Source organism: Nannobrachium achirus, assembly GCF_963921795.1.
Source record: "Nannobrachium achirus genome assembly, chromosome: 21".
NCBI classification, from domain to species: Eukaryota; Metazoa; Chordata; class Actinopteri; order Myctophiformes; family Myctophidae; genus Nannobrachium; species Nannobrachium achirus.
The window spans coordinates 29864973-29881031 of NC_137828.1; the positions used below are offsets into that span (position 1 = coordinate 29864973).

A 16059-nucleotide genomic window follows, 5' to 3' on the forward strand; every position below is an offset into this window, starting at 1 on the left:
CTCACAGACTTCTAGTGGGCCCTCACAGACTACTAGGGGCCCTCAACGACTTCTAGTGGGCCCTCACAGACTACTAGGGGCCCTCACAGACTTCTAGTGGGCCCTCAAAGACTACTAGTTGCCCTCACAGACTACTAGGGGCCCTCACAGACTTCTAGTTGGCCCTCACAGACTACTAGGGGCCCTCACAGACTTCTAGGGGCCCTCACAGACTTCTAGTTGGCCCTTAAAGACTTCTAGTAGGCCCTCACAGACTACTAGGGGCCCTCACAGACTACTAGGGGCCCTCACAGACTACTAGTTTCCCTCACAGACTACTAGGGGCCCTCACAGACTTCTAGTTGGCCCTCACAGACTTCTAGGGGCCCTCACAGACTTCTAGTTGGCCCTCACAGACTACTAGGGGCCCTTACAGACTTCTAGTAGGCCCTCACAGACTACTAGGGGCCCTCACAGACTACTAGGGGCCCTCACAGACTTCTAGTTGGCCCTCACAGACTACTAGGGGCCCTTACAGACTTCTAGTAGGTCCTCACAGACTACTAGGGGCCCTCACAGACTACTAGGGGCCCTCAAAGACTTCTAGTTGGCCCTCAAAGACTACTAGTTGCCCTCACAGACTACTAGGGGCCCTCACAGACTTCTAGTTTGCCCTCACAGACTACTAGGGGCCCTCACAGACTTCTAGGGGCCCTCACAGACTTCTAGTTGGCCCTCACAGACTACTAGGGGCCCTTACAGACTTCTAGTAGGCCCTCACAGACTACTAGGGGCCCTCACAGACTACTAGGGGCCCTCACAGACTTCTAGTGGGCCCTCACAGACTACTAGTTTCCCTCACAGACTACTAGGGGCCCTCACAGACTTCTAGTTGGCCCTCACAGACTTCTAGTGGGCCCTCAAAGACTACTAGGGGCCATCACAGACTATTATGGGCCCTCACATACTTCTAGTGGGCCCTCACAGACTACTAGTTGCCCTCAAAGACTACTAGGGGCCCTCACAGACTTCTAGTGGGCCCTCACAGACTACTAGTTGCCCTCAAAGACTACTAGGTTCCCTCGCAGACTTCTAGTGGGCTCTCACAGACTACTAGGGGCCCTTACAGACTTCTAGTGGGCCCGCACAGACTTCTAGTGGGCCCTCACAGACTACTAGTTGCCCTCGCAGACTACTAGGGGCCCTCACAGACTTCTAGTGGGCACTCACAGACTACTAGTTGCCCTCAAAGACTACTAGGGGCCTTCACAGACTTCTAGTGGGCCCTCGCAGACTACTAGGGGCCCTCAAAGACTATAGGTTCCCTCACAGACTTCTAGTGGGCCCTCACAGACTACTAGGAGCCCTCACAGACTTCTAGTTGGCCCTCACAGACTACTAGTGGGCCCTCAGAGACTACTAGGGGCCCTCACAGACTACTAGTTGCCCTCACAGACTACTAGGGGCCCTCACAGACTTCTAATTGGCCCTCACAGACTACTAGGGGCCCTCACAGACTACTAGGGGCCCTCACAGACTTCTAGTGGCCCTCACAGACTTCTAGTGGGCCCTCACAGACTACTAGGGGCCCTCACAGACTTCTAGTGGCCCTCACAGACTTCTAGTGGGCCCTCACAGACTACTAGGGGCCCTCGCAGACTTCTAGTGGGCCCTCACAGACTACTAGTTGCCCTCACAGACTACTAGGGGCCCTCACAGACTTCTAGTTGGCCCTCACATACTTCTAGTGGGCCCTCACAGACTACTAGGGGCCCTCACAGACTACTAGGGGCCCTCACAGACTTCTAGTGGGCCCTCATAGACTACTAGTTGCCCTAAAAGACTACTAGGGGCCCTCACAGACTACTAGGGGCCCTCACAGACTTCTAGTGAGCCCATAGACTTCTAGTGGGCCTTCACAGACTACTAGGGGCACTCACAGACTTCTAGTGGGCCCTTACAGACTACTAGGGGCCCTCACAGATTTCTAGTGGGTCCTCACAGACTACTAGGGGCCCTCAAAGTCTTCTAGTGGGCCCTCACAGACTAAAACATTTTGCCTAAGTCACTTACTGCAGAAATAATTTGGCCTAAATAAGGTTTATAATTGCCTAAGTTAAAATGGCATGTTCAGATATTGGCCTAAGTCATTTTATCCTTACATGTTACATGATTGACATACACCTTTATTTGTATGTCAATAGTCATATTTTTTCATGTTTTTTGGAATTGAAATAATTAAGAAATATAATATATTCTACATTTGGCACAGTTTTTTGTGTTTCCTGAAAACCTTGAAAAAATGACTTAGGCCATTAGTTTAATAAGGTGACGATATGCGAAACTGGTCCAATATATATCACTGGCCATGGCGCGACCTCGCCCTGAGCTTGTCACCCTGAGGCGTCTTACTAATGTATTTACATTAGGTATGCCTAACACATTTTGGTACCTGTGATTGTTTAGAAGACAGGAAGTGGTTGATCTCCTGGGTGAGAAGGCGGAAGTGCTTCATGGTCTCCTCCAGAGACAGGGGTTCATTCTCTCCGGGCCCAAAGATTCGAGGGAAGAAGGAAGGGAGAAGCCTCCCCAGGGCTAAGTTAGCGTCTGTCACAGTCAGAGGCCCACCTAGAAGAATCATGCACAAAACAACTCTATGTCATGGAACCAGAGTTCGAGCCAGATTCTAAATTTAATCTTGAGTTTAGGCCGGTTTGGAGCCTTTCCCTAGCAAGACCAGATTATCCAGCCAAAGGCGTGTATCAAAACACCATCCCACTTCCAACAGTGGAAGATTGTGATTGGCTGAACCGGAGGTAGGGAGCGATCCGTTGTGTTCGCCTGGACCGCGCGGAGGTGCAGAAAGTCAGGGGGACGAAGATTTACTATTATGTCCATAACGGTAACTCGGTAACGGCGCTGAGTCGGCTGAATGCGACCGCCGCAACGCTGGACACGGCGACTCGCTCGCTACCACTCGCTCGGCGGTGTCTCACGTGGCTCATGGTCGCCTGAGACGGCGCGCCTCCGTCATCTCCACCGAAAACAAGCGTTCTGCGCACTGAGTGCCGTGCTGCGAGCTTGTAGATCTGCTATTTTTTGAAAAGTCATGAAAATTTGCGCAAATCTTTGAATATGTTTTTTTTTTTTAAGCGAACATTTGTAACTCAAATTTTGCTTCTGAGGGTCCCTGGAACTAAATGTTTTGAGATGAAGATTTTTCAAAAATAGCAGATCTACAAGCTCGCAGTGCGGCACTCAGTGCCGCGCTGTGAGCTTGTATATCTGCTATTTTTCGATACCCCTGACTGTCCAGATTCTAATACCAAACTGGGGGTCCTTGAAAAAAAAAAAAAAGAACTAGCAAAGAAGCAGTGATAGAAGAAGGAAACAGCATGTGACACAAACAAAGGAGAGTATGAGGAAGTGAGAGAAGGTCTGTCACCTTTTCTGTAGCAGGCAGGACCGGGATGAGCACCTGCAGACTCTGGTCCCACCACAAACATCCCAGACCTGAAACATATCAAACACAATGAGAGAGAAATGTACTCACAGAGATTAAGAACGAAGAGGAAAACAAAGAGACAATGAAAAGGATATAGAAGCAAAAACGATAATCATATAATCTTATCTATCTATATATAGTACTAGTAGTAAGACGCCACAGGGCGACAAGCGACCTCGCCCTAAAGGGCGCCATGTCTAGGTCTTCTGTCCAGTGATGTATATCGGACCAGTTACCCATATATGGAGATCCATGTACTGTATATATGGAGATAAGCTGTGAGACCCCAAACATGCTTACTCAGTTATTCGTTATGTGAAAATCCTATGACGTCTATCACATCTGATATCATACATATATTCCCTTTCATGCCCATACATGGAGATCCCTTTCTGAACAAGCCACACAGATATGGGCTGTCTTCCTCCATATATGGGCATTCCCATATGAAGTCCTGTTAGATATGGGCTTAATATTGATGACATCAGGATTCTCCATATATGAGCATAAAAGGAATTCTGTTAAGAGTGGGTCCCATGACATCACAATATACAATACATGTTATGCCCATACATGGAGATCCCTGTCTGAACCACACCACTGTGATGTCACCTGTTTATGACCAATGACTATATATGGAGATCTCTGCTCTGAGTATCTGACAGGCACTAAAAGTACCATACCGCCATCAATGCATGTCATTGCCTAATCATAACTTCTGCCACATATCTTACATAAACATAAACCATTTCCCAGTTAATGGCTGTATTTTAGATTTTGTGGATTTTCTCCACTGTCATTAAAATCACCTATTCTGTGGTGGACATTCTGTGACGCATTGTGAGCTCCTAGATTGCCTATTTTCAGTGAAGAGATTTGGTGCTGACAAATAAATAACTTGTATAGAGCCCTGGGGGATCTATGGATGTATGGTTTGGTATAATTGGTTACGTTTGCATAAAGCTGACCAGATGACACACTGTGGCAACATCAGTTGACAGGGACTTAAATAATGGTCCTCCAACAAATAGTTTTGCATCGTAGTGTACACTATGCATGCACATCCCCATTTGATTATTTAATCTTGTGATCCCTTTGTGTTGGGTTTTGTTTGTGTCAGCTGTCCTAACACTCACACAGCTGTGTAGTACATGGCTGAAATTGGAACACTAATGTTTGCACTACCTTAGCAATAACCAGTAAGACTCCCTAATCGGGAGATAAGCGACCGTTGGTCGCTTATCTCCTGTCACACTGCTGACATCAGTATGACATCACACCGTACACAAATGACCCTTATATAAGACCGGCATTATCTACCGACAGATTAGTAACAAGATGTCAAAATCATTGAAGGTTTACCCTACTAACCAACTGTTTACCATAGCAACCATGTTTTTTACCTTAGCAACCAACTGTTTACCCTAGCAACCAACTTTTTACCACAGCAACCATGTTTTTTTTACCCTAGCAACCAACTGTTTACCCTAGCAACCAATTGTTTACCATAGCAACCATGTTTTCTTACCCTAGCAACCAACTGTTTACCCTAGCAACCAACTGTTTACCATAGCAACCATGTTTTTTACAGGGCCTGGGATTGATGACATCAGAAATCTCCATATATGGGCATGAAAGGGATTTTGTTTCTGGAAATATGTCTGTGGGGTGCCACATTTGGAATAAAACACTTACATCACACATCTGGATATCCATACAGCCCATCTAGTTTGCCTGTGTCCATTTATGCCCATATATCTGATGACATTGGGACAATGATCTCCATATATGGGCATAAAACTTATGTTAATTAGTAAAGCCTGGGGATCTCCATATATGGGCATGAGGGGTACCCTAAAAGGGCATCATCTGGGAATAGCAAATATAGTTATCCTAGAAAGTGAAAATCTTACATCAAAGGCCATAACTACCTACCTACCACCATACTGCATTCCTCATTAAACTACCTACCAGTAAGATGCCTAAGGGAGAAAAGCAAAGGGCGAGGTTGCACCATTTCTTGGTCTTCTGGCCAGTGATGTATATCGGACCATTTAACCATATATGGAGACATCTGGTACCCAAAGATATTCACAGATATGGGCTTAATATTGATGACATAAGGGATCTCCATATATGGGCGTAAAAGGGATTTGGTTCCCCTGGCATCACAGGGATCTCCATATATGGGCATAAAATGGATTTGGTTACCCTGGCAACACGGGGATCTCCATATCTCCATATATGGGCATAAAAGGGATTTGGTTCCCCTGGCATCACAGGGATCTCCATATATGGGCATAAAAGGGATTTGGTTCCCCTGACATTACAGTGATGTCAGTGGCTGGTTCTACAGAGGGGATCTCCATTTATGGGCATAAAAGGGAATGTATGTATGATGATGTCAGATATCATAGACGTCATAGGACTTTCACATAACGAATAACTGAGTAAGCATGTAAACCCGTAAAATCTATATTTGGGCATGGCTGATTTATGACCTCATCATGATGACACGAGCAAACACAGCTGAATTGTATAAATGATCAGTGCAGAAACCAACAGAAGTATTTGACCAAGACTCTTCGATTTAAACATCAACAAAGGTGTGACGTTTGTTGATGGTCACGTGTGACGTGTGACGGACGGACGGACGGACGGACGGACGGACGGCCGGTGGAGGTTTTCATAGTAAACTGCTCCCTGACGGTCGCAATAATAATAACTAGAAAAAAGCAGTTCCTTCATTCATGCAATGTAAATGTACTTTGTTACTTTCTATACTTTGTTACTTTCTTTAATTGTGAATCAAGTTTCTAGGTGAAAGTATGAAGGAATAGGGAGGTGGCAAAGCTTTACCACTTAAGTTTTAAATGTTTAATATCTCAAAAACTACAAATCATTTAAAAGTTCAAGCAGGTGTGCACTGTCCACAGTAAGCTGATTAAAAAAATCACACCCGTGTGAACTGAGCGGTGGTTCTCTCCCCCCCCCCGTGTGTGTGTGTGTGTGTGTGTGTGTGTGTGTGTGTGTGTGTGTGTGTGTGTGTGTGTGTGGCCTGGACAACAGCGCCCCTCCCTTAACATGTGTGGCCAGAAAAGGTACTACACAGGCTTGAGGCTACATACAGACCCACCCACATACATACAAACAAACTAACTAACTAACAAACAAACATACCTACACACACGGCCACGCTATGGAGACGGTGTGACCACCGCTCAAAAAAGTGTCTAGGTATGATGGAGTTGTGAGGTCCCACATTCTTCCATTGACTTCCATTATAAATTAACCCATTTAGGCCTAGAATTATTGAATGCTTTAACCAGTGAAAAATAGCAGATATACAAGCTCGCAGCGCGGCTGCGAGCTTGTAGATCTGCTATTTTTGAAAAAGTCGTGAAAATGTGTGCAAACCTTTGAATATATGTATTTTCAAAGCGAACGTTTGTAACTCAGATTTTGCTTCTGGGTGGTCCCTGGAACTAAATATTTTGAGATGGGGGTCCGTGGCCAAAAAAATATCAGTTTGGGGGTCCTTCACATGAAAAGGTTTGAGAACCACTGACATAGTAGTCTCTCAAGAACAGACTAACCGAGCTACAGTTAAGTGAAAAGGACCTTTTCTTTGACGATGGCTGGCCAGATTGCTGACATAGGTTTTCAAAAAACCTTGGAAGGATTCAAAAGACACTTATAGAATCGGGTCAATATTCTAATTTTCACAATTTTTCAAAAATAGCAGATCTACAAGCTCGCAGCGCGGCACTCGATGCCGCGCTGTGAGCTTGTATATCTGCTATTTTTCAATAGTTAAAGCATAAAATAATGATACACAAAATGTGTACCCAGCATTCTAAATGGGTTAAAGACGTATAAAGTTAAATATTTCGGATTCATGAACAAGCACAGTTGTCCTCAGTAAGCAGAACGTCTTGCAGCTTGAATGGGGTTTCTTTGTGAAAACAGCTTATGGTAGCGTGCAAAAGTTCTGGCTGACTCGCAGCAATATTATCTTTGTGCTGCAGAGTTTTCAAATTGTGTGCTAATGATGCATGTACAATAAGGCCATGTCAGGATATAACCATTTGTATATCCAGCCACTGCAGAACATCAACAGGTGTGGTGGAGAGCAGAACAAGAGCACTTTACAGGTCAATGTCTGATTCCAATATTATATCTAATAATATGTATTAGTATTATGTTGTATTGGTGTTTTGATAATAATACTATGTTATACAAGTATTTTGATTGGTATTGTGTTATAGAAGTATTTTGATTAGTATCGTGTGATAGAAGTATTTTGATTAGTACTATGTTATAAAGGTCAAGGTGTTTTGATTAGTTAAGTTATAGGGGTGTAATATGATTGTATAGGTATTATGTTGTAGTGGTGTTTTACTATTCAAAGTGTCTGGTTGTGCAGGTAAAAATAGTGTATACAGTAGGTGGCACTCATCAATACGGTATGCTCCTTTCTCTCTCTCTTTGTCTGTCTGTCTTTTTTACTCTCCCTTGTCCGTTAATGTGTCCGTCTCTCCAAAAGACTTTAAGAGGCGGCACTCGCAATTCAGATCTGCCAGGAAAATGAACACAACAAACGAGTCCTCCCTCTACAGCAGCGCCGTAGACATTTTAGACATCACCAGCTCAACAATCAACCTGGCCCTGGGACTCCCCATCAACAGCTGGGTTCTGTGGCTGGTGTTAAGCGGACCGGCTGGTACAATGGCCACAGAGATCTTTACACTCAACCTGAGTGCATGTGAGATCATCTCCAGCTTGTTTTTTATTATCCACCTCATCAAGTATATTTTCCCCATGAGCTGCTTCCGTATGGGGTTCCTGTTCACTGGCCGATCCCTCTTCCAGAGCTTCATCTGCGTAGAGCGCTTCATGGCTGTGATTCACCCAGTGCTCTTCCTCAAGTGCAAACCCCCCAGATACAGGCTGGCTTGCTCTGCGTTGGCCTGGTTGGTTATCGTTGGGGTTGCTCTGTTATTCATGGTGTTTAATGTTAGCAAGATATCGTATTACGTTTATGTGGGCCTGAGCCTATTCTTCCTGTTAGTAATGCTAGTGTGCAGCCTGGCCATCCTCTGGGCTCTGAAACAGCCCGTTCCAGGGGAGATGGGGAGGGAGCGGGAGAGAGACAACAGCCTGAAGAGGAGAGCCTTCACTATCATCTGCCTGATCATGGTGTCATATTTGGGAAATTACTCTGTTTGGTGTGTTGCCGTTGCCATTTTTGCAGGCGGAGGATACATAATGTCGGGTGAAATACTGTTAGTTACACAAATATGCACGTTGTCTACTGTGGTCAGTGGGTTTGTTCAGCCACTGCTGTACCTCTGCCAGAAGACTGGCAAACGGCCCTGCATTAAACAAGGTACATAGACAATCACATCTCCCACAAATTACATCTGTAAGTAAAATACCTTATTTTATGTTATTCATATAATCCTAGTATACAGTATGTCATTATATTGTCTATCTTTATCTATTCACTTCTTATCTTTTATCTCTTCTATGATGTTTCCTGCCTTGTTCTGCTGTACATTGCATCATGTTTAGTGAAGACACTAGACATAAAGTTCATAATTATTGTAGTGGGTAGATAGACATAATCCACATTATGTCACTAAGAGAAGTCCAACACGCTTCAGCCAGTTGTGGGTAGAAGGTCTTGGTGCTCAACGGTGGGACAAATTGAATAAATAGAAAAATACATGGGCGTTGTGCCCGCTTGTCTACTGGTCCAGGCGCATACCACTTGGGCATTGCCTAAGTGTGCCTACTCCGACATCAACAAAAAAACACTATCCCGTCTCCAGATGGTACCTCTGCACCTCGATTACTGACTAACACAAAGAAACGCAACCATATTACTCCCATCCTGGCTGCTCTACACTGGCTGCCTGTGAGCTACAGAATAGATTTTAAGATTTCATTGATTACTTTTAAGGCCTTACGTGGACTGGCTCCCAGCTACATTGTTGACCCCATAAACCTGTATGCACCCTCAGATCCTCAGATAAGGCCCTCCTGAATCCTCCCAACACCTCCTGTGTCACCCGGGGGGACCGGGCTTTTGCGGCACGGGCAGCTGTTGTGGAACGGCTTGCCCTTGGATCTTGGGCTAGCAGAGTCAGTTCCCTCTTTTAAATCGCTTTTAAAAACACATCTGAATGTAAAGTGTTTGGTGTTTTAAATGTTTGTTTTGTTTGTTTTGTTTTATTTTATTTCACTAATGTTTGCTCTTGTTTTTAAATGTCTGTAAAGCACTTTGGAACTATGTTTAGAAAAGCGCTATACAAATAAAATTCATTCATTTATTCAGTGATTCTCAAACATAAGGTTGCCAAAAAATGGGTCACAGACCCGTTTCATTGGGTCACCAATTGGCAGTGCTGTAAACTCACTGAGGCCATGACTAACATGTTGACCTTCGTATGTTGACCCTCATCTTCATCCCCCCGGCACTAACCTGAAGAAGAGGCGTGAACCTCCACCAGCAGCCACCGTGTTGATGTCCAGCTGGGGGGCTTGCAGTGTCACCCCTGCTGTGGTGGCCTCAAATACGTGCTCATACTGGCCCGCGTAGCGACTCACGTCAGTGGAGGTGCCTGGAGGTGAACCAGAGAGTCAGGGAAAAGGAATATCTGAACGTTGACAGCAACATCTATACCTGTGTTACGAATAAAATGCAGTACTGTCCGGTATTTTTAACCTTTTTCGAAATAACCATTCTGTAAATCAGTGGTTCTCAACCTTTTCATGCCGTGAACCCCAAAATAATGATATTTTAACTGGGGACCCCATCACCCTGACGAGCACTAAGAGTTGAGGCATTACATATTGTATAACACGGTTTTATTGTGAAAATAGCCGATCTACATGCTCACAACGCCTCGCGTTGAGAGGCGTTGTGAGGATGTAGATCGGATATTTTCACAATTTCTGCCTCTAATATTTGACAATTTATCCAATGTTCAATTTGTCATTTTAGAGGTATTAAAAAGTCTTTAAATTGTCACTTTAGAAATGTGCAGATACCCTCTATACACTTCAACTTTATGTTGGTTTGTTTACTGTTCGAGTGAGAAAACAATGTTAATCATCTGGGGACCCCCCCCAAAAATAATTTAATCATCTGGGGACCCCCCCAAAATAATTTGGGGTCCCGACTCACAGCTTGAGAACCACTGCTTTAAATATCTAAAACTATCCTTGGCTAGATTTAATTTGTAAGCGTCCATGCTGAGTAATGTGGGGTTTTGGGTCAGCCAAGGTTCAAATGATATTCCTTGACAAGTGAGTGTGTGAGTGTAAATAAGATCCCTCCGACGTGTTGTTTTTCCTCTCACCGCCCATGTCGAAGCCGATGACAGGCCTCTTGTTCGTCTGGCTGTAGGAGGTGATTGCGTAACCCACCACGCCCCCTGCTGGGCCGGAGAGGACGGCCCGAGAGCCGCAGAACTGCTCCATGGGGGTCAGCCCCCCGTCTGACTGCATGAAGAGCACGTCTACATCCTGGGGAGAGAGAGAGAGAGGTGGTTATTTCACTGCAAAGAGAAGGCTGCCGTGTATTAAGTGGTGGGATAGGTGAATGGGGCGCAGCATGTTTATTTTAACACATTCCCAGCCACCCCAGAAATGGCTGTGCGCTTATTCTGCCAGGAATATTGTGATATGTCAGTAATATATTTACAGAGATTTGACTGCACTGATTTTAATACACCACCAGAGAGCGCCAACTACATGTCTATGCTACACTGAAGAGGCCTCAGGCTTTCTGATCTGAGAACCTAACAGGCTCAACCCTTATTCACACCACGGCCATCTTTGATCACATGACCACGTCGGGTAGCAAGCAGCCAATCAGAAGCTCAAAACAGCATTTTGGGTAAGGCAAGACCCGGAAGCGCGCGGAAGCTTCTGATTGGCTGCTTGCCACCTGATGTGGTCATGTGATCAAAGATGGCCGCGGTGTGAATAAGGTCTGAAATTTACTTGGGTTAGCGAAAATTTGCGAAAACATCGTCGCCGCGTGGCGCTCCGCGTGCACGACCGGTGCACACCCATGGGAACGTGCGCATCCTCTCTATGCACACTCCCAAATATTTTTTTACCTAATGAAAATACGACCTACAGAGATATGGATGCTATAGCAAAATAAGCTAAAATAGCGCTCTTTCGAACGACCATCATTTCGACTGGAGGGTTAGCGACTTAGGGTTAGGGTGTCGAAAAGATGACATGTAGTAACAGCGACATGCTCCCAAGCGATCGCGCATTTCCGGTTTTGGTTGAACGGCCGTGATCGTTTGGAAGATCGTTTGCCATGCTGCGATAATTATCGCAGCATGCGATAATTAATCCAAAAGTAACTGAAAGTAACCAGTTAATTTAATACTTAAAAAACGAATACTTTTTAAAAGTAACCTTCCCAACCCTGGTGCTAATTTAGAGAGAGACTGAACAAAAAGGAATCCAGATTGTTTTCTGTAGCCTACCAATCAAAAAAAAAAAAAAAAAAAATCTGGTCTTGCCTCCCGTCAGCTCGACTCGGACTCGACCCCCTCCCAGGGGCTCTTGACTCGGACTCAAACCCCCTTGGACTTGGACTTGACTTGGACTCGCTTTAGGTGGACTCGACTACAACACGGATGGAAAGGTTATGAAGGTACTACTGAATTGATAAGTTATGTTGAAGTACTAATGTAAGTGTACATTTGGTTCATCTATTTGTCTTTCTTTTTAATATATATTTTCTTCTCATAAGATTTTGTATACTGTATAACGTTGTTATGAATGGGTAGGATATTATAAGCATCAGCTTCTTCCTGTTACCTCTTTCAAACACATTTATGATCTATTGTTTATGGAGATAGTGGAAACTGTTTCTCCTCGCAACAGAAGGATATGATTCACGTAATAATTAGTGCTGTCCAAGTTAACTAAATTAATCGCAATTAACTCACCGTTATGTTATGCGATTAATTATTTTAATCGCAATTAATCGCATATTTACAAACATTGGCTACAATATCGGCTATATTGGCTACAAGGTCCATCCCTGTTGATGTAATAAAAAATACAAAGTATAATTAAAGCCTAAAGGTGGACACAACAGTAATCATATTAAGTCAATTTAGCAGATCCTTATACCCATCAGCTGCAGTCTGTTTAATGCAATACCATTATGATTTATTCAGGTTTTTAATTGATTTCGAATAAAAGATTAACATACTTTTGCATAAATCCAGCAAATATTTCCACTCCCAAGTTAATAGGGCCACGAAAGACTTAAAAGATATCCCTCTAAGTTACATTGTGACCTGATAAAAGCTGATGACTTATTTGCGATTAATCGCGCGATTAACTACATAAATCATGCGATTAATCGTGATTAAAATATTTAACCGTTGGACACCACTAGTAATAATATAATGTAGGCAAAGTCGCCCTGCCCTCTAAGTAACGAATGGGTTTGCTGGTAAATGGTAACACAGGCATATCTGCATAAAACACACTGTACTATAGCACACACCTTCAGGGCACCTTTGAAGCCGGAAGAGAAGCCTTTCAAGTACTGCCGGATCTTTGGGGTGAGATAGGCGTCGGCACACACCGTGTACCCACGTGGCACTGCCCGCACCATGGGCATGACCTCACTGGACAGAGACACCTGGGTGAACCCCAGGCGACGTGCCAGAGAACCCAGCGCTTTCTCGTGGGTAGACCACCTGAGAGAGAGAGTGAAAGATAGAGACAGAGCGACAGAGAACAGGAGAGGGGTGTGAGACAAAGTGAAGACATACGGTACGTAACATTATGGGGAGCAGGGGTGTCCCAAGGGGGGGAAAAGTGGGACTGAGTTACCAGGGCCCAAGGTGGAGGGGCCGTAATTATTTTATATACTTTAACTATTGAAAAATAGCAGATATACAAGCTCACAGCGTGGCACCGAGTGCCACGCTGCAAGCTTGCAGATCTGCTATTTTTTTAAAGTCGTGAAAATGTGTGCAAATCTTTGAATACATGTATTTTTTAAGCAAACATTTGTAACTCTAATTTTGTTTCGGGGGGGGGGGGGGATGTCCCTGGAACTAAATGTTTTGAGATGGGGGTCCGTGGCCAAATACATGTAATTTTGGGAGTCCTTCACATGAAAATGTTTGAGCACCACTGACCACCACCAAAACCAGGCTTAGGAGGATTTGAAATGTTCAAACATTTTCAAAAATAGCAGATCTACAAGCTTGCAGCGCGGCACTCGATGCCGCACTGTGAGCTTGTAGATCTGCTATTTTTCAATAGTTGAAGCACAAAATAATGCGGAATAATGCGCTACCTTTCTAAATGGGTTAAACTCCCTCCCCTTATGAAGAACATTCATGGGGGGCCTGTTCTGCAGTGAATCCTTGTACCCAGGGCCCAAGATTTGGTGTGACTGGGAGAAGCAGACATGTTACAGTATGTAACTCCATTGTTGGCTTATAGACAGGAGTTTATAAAGGGGTTTTGTTGTACCTACAACCCCTCATGAATAGGCTAATGGCTTAGTTTTGACATAAAGTTACAATGTAGGCAAATCTTCTCTTATGGGGGTCCTTGACATGAAAATATTTAACAGTCGGTGAATTAAAAGGTGAATTAAAGGACAACTTTGTTTTTTTACAACAAGGGTTCATATTTTAGATTGTAATTAGAGAAAAGAAAAGATGAGAGTTAAAATGTTTTCATTTACTGCTTTCTATTGTTTTAGCAATTTTTGTATTTTGATTTCAGTGAGTGGGGGCATGCATACAACTGGCTACATACTGTATGTCTTTTTAGACACAATAAGCCGGTAATTTCTTTGTAACTATTTACACCAACCCCCGTAAGTCACATCTGCCCATGAAAGATTGCGGTGCATCTTGGGAATGGGCTTATTGTGTCTAAAATACACATTTAGCCATTTGCATGCATGCCCCCAACCTGGGGGCATGCATGCAAATAAAAATCGTTAAAGCTATACTGTGTAAGTTGCTCAACTAGTGGTCAGAGCTGTATAGCAAACCGCGGTCGCGTCCGCGTCTTTCGGCCGTTTTTCGCCGCCGTCCGGGTCTCTCGCCACCGCGTCTGCCTCCACCTCGCCGATATCTATCTTTAGAGGGGTCCCTGGTTCCTGTGCGTTCAGGCATTCCGGAGAAACACACTCCTTCACCCGAGTATGTTGTTGTTATGTTGAGGCAAGCTACTTCCTGAGAAGTCAGCAAGATGCGCCTGTGATTGGCCGGTAGTGTACCATGTGTTTATGATCGGCGATATGATTGGCCAACGTATACACATGATGCAGATGACGTCATTTTGCCGCAAAATTCTCCCCCCCTCACGGCTCATAGAAAACATATAAAGAGAAGGCTTTAGAAGCTGAAATTAACGGAGCGGGGGTTCTAAAACTTTAGCGATTTAACAGTTAGGACAATTTTAAGATTTGTTTTATAAAAAATGTTACATGGTATAACTTTAAAATCACTAAGACGATAGAAGTAAATGAAAACCTTTTAACACTCATCTTATCTCTAAAATATGAACCCTGAAACAAAGTTGTCCTTTAAAGGAGAGGACTGTTCATAAAGGGTTTCCTACTTTTTAGTTGTCTTACCTCAGATCACAAGTGGTCGAGGTCTTGATTTTTTCTCCCAAAGCATTGTTGTGATTTTCGTCCAAACCGGAAAACCGAGTTCCTTCTCACAACGGTGGCTCATGGGCAGAACCAAAATCCGACTATTTAAACATGTCCAAATAAGAAATTGACGCTTCCTCCAGTCTCTCCATGCTCCCAGTACTGTGTGAACGTCAACAAAGCTAACGTGATTACGTCACAGTCACAGAGCTGGTGTAACTCTGAGTGCTGTTTCCACTGTTCCCTGCTACCCCTAGGGGGCGTTGTTTCACGGATAATACTGGATATATAAACAGCGCATCTTGTAGTTTTCTTCATTCACAGCAGGATTTACTGCTGTTTCAAAATCTTTTTCACTGTCTCTGTGTTTCTATCGAGTCTTGATTAGGAAAACTTTTTCTTTTAAATCATGAAGGACTGCAAATGTTGCCAGAACAAACGCACAACTGCAACCTACAAGTGTAAAAGCTTCCATTCTATCATGGGAAATATAGGGTACGCCCTATGTTTTATACAGTCTATGGGTACGCCTGGACAGACAAGATGGTTCTCCCTCATCTGAGTCATCTCAGCTCATCCACATTCCTGCTACTTTGCCGATTTTCACACCTAATCCCATAGAAATGCAAATGTTAGCAGCCTGTTTCATACTGTATGTGCAGTATGAAATGTGCAGTGGGTATCACCCACTGTATGATGTTACATACAGTAAATATAAAGTAGCCTACTCTACAAGATGCACTGTTTTAGCCTAGCTCAGCTAGACCAATCTAACCCCCAGGTTAAAACATGGTGGGGATAGATACTGCAGTAAGTTAGCTAGCTGCATTAGGAATCTAGGCTCGTTATACTACTTCTTATAAAACTCTATGGCTATACCAGGCGAGAGCTGTTTATC

General features: G+C 44.1%; 1 protein-coding gene across 1 annotated transcript in view; it reads right to left on the reverse strand.

The window, feature by feature from the left end:
• oplah (5-oxoprolinase, ATP-hydrolysing) overlaps window positions 1-16059 on the reverse strand; it is a gene marked incomplete at its 3' end in the record, with an annotated part of 56718 nt that overhangs the window by 30393 nt on the left and 10266 nt on the right. Inside the window, 5 exon segments of the mRNA XM_080751562.1 lie at window positions 2432-2607; window positions 3425-3492; window positions 9972-10110; window positions 10852-11017; window positions 13038-13233. Of these exon segments, the coding sequence (XP_080607688.1) occupies window positions 2432-2607; window positions 3425-3492; window positions 9972-10110; window positions 10852-11017; window positions 13038-13233 (745 nt within the window).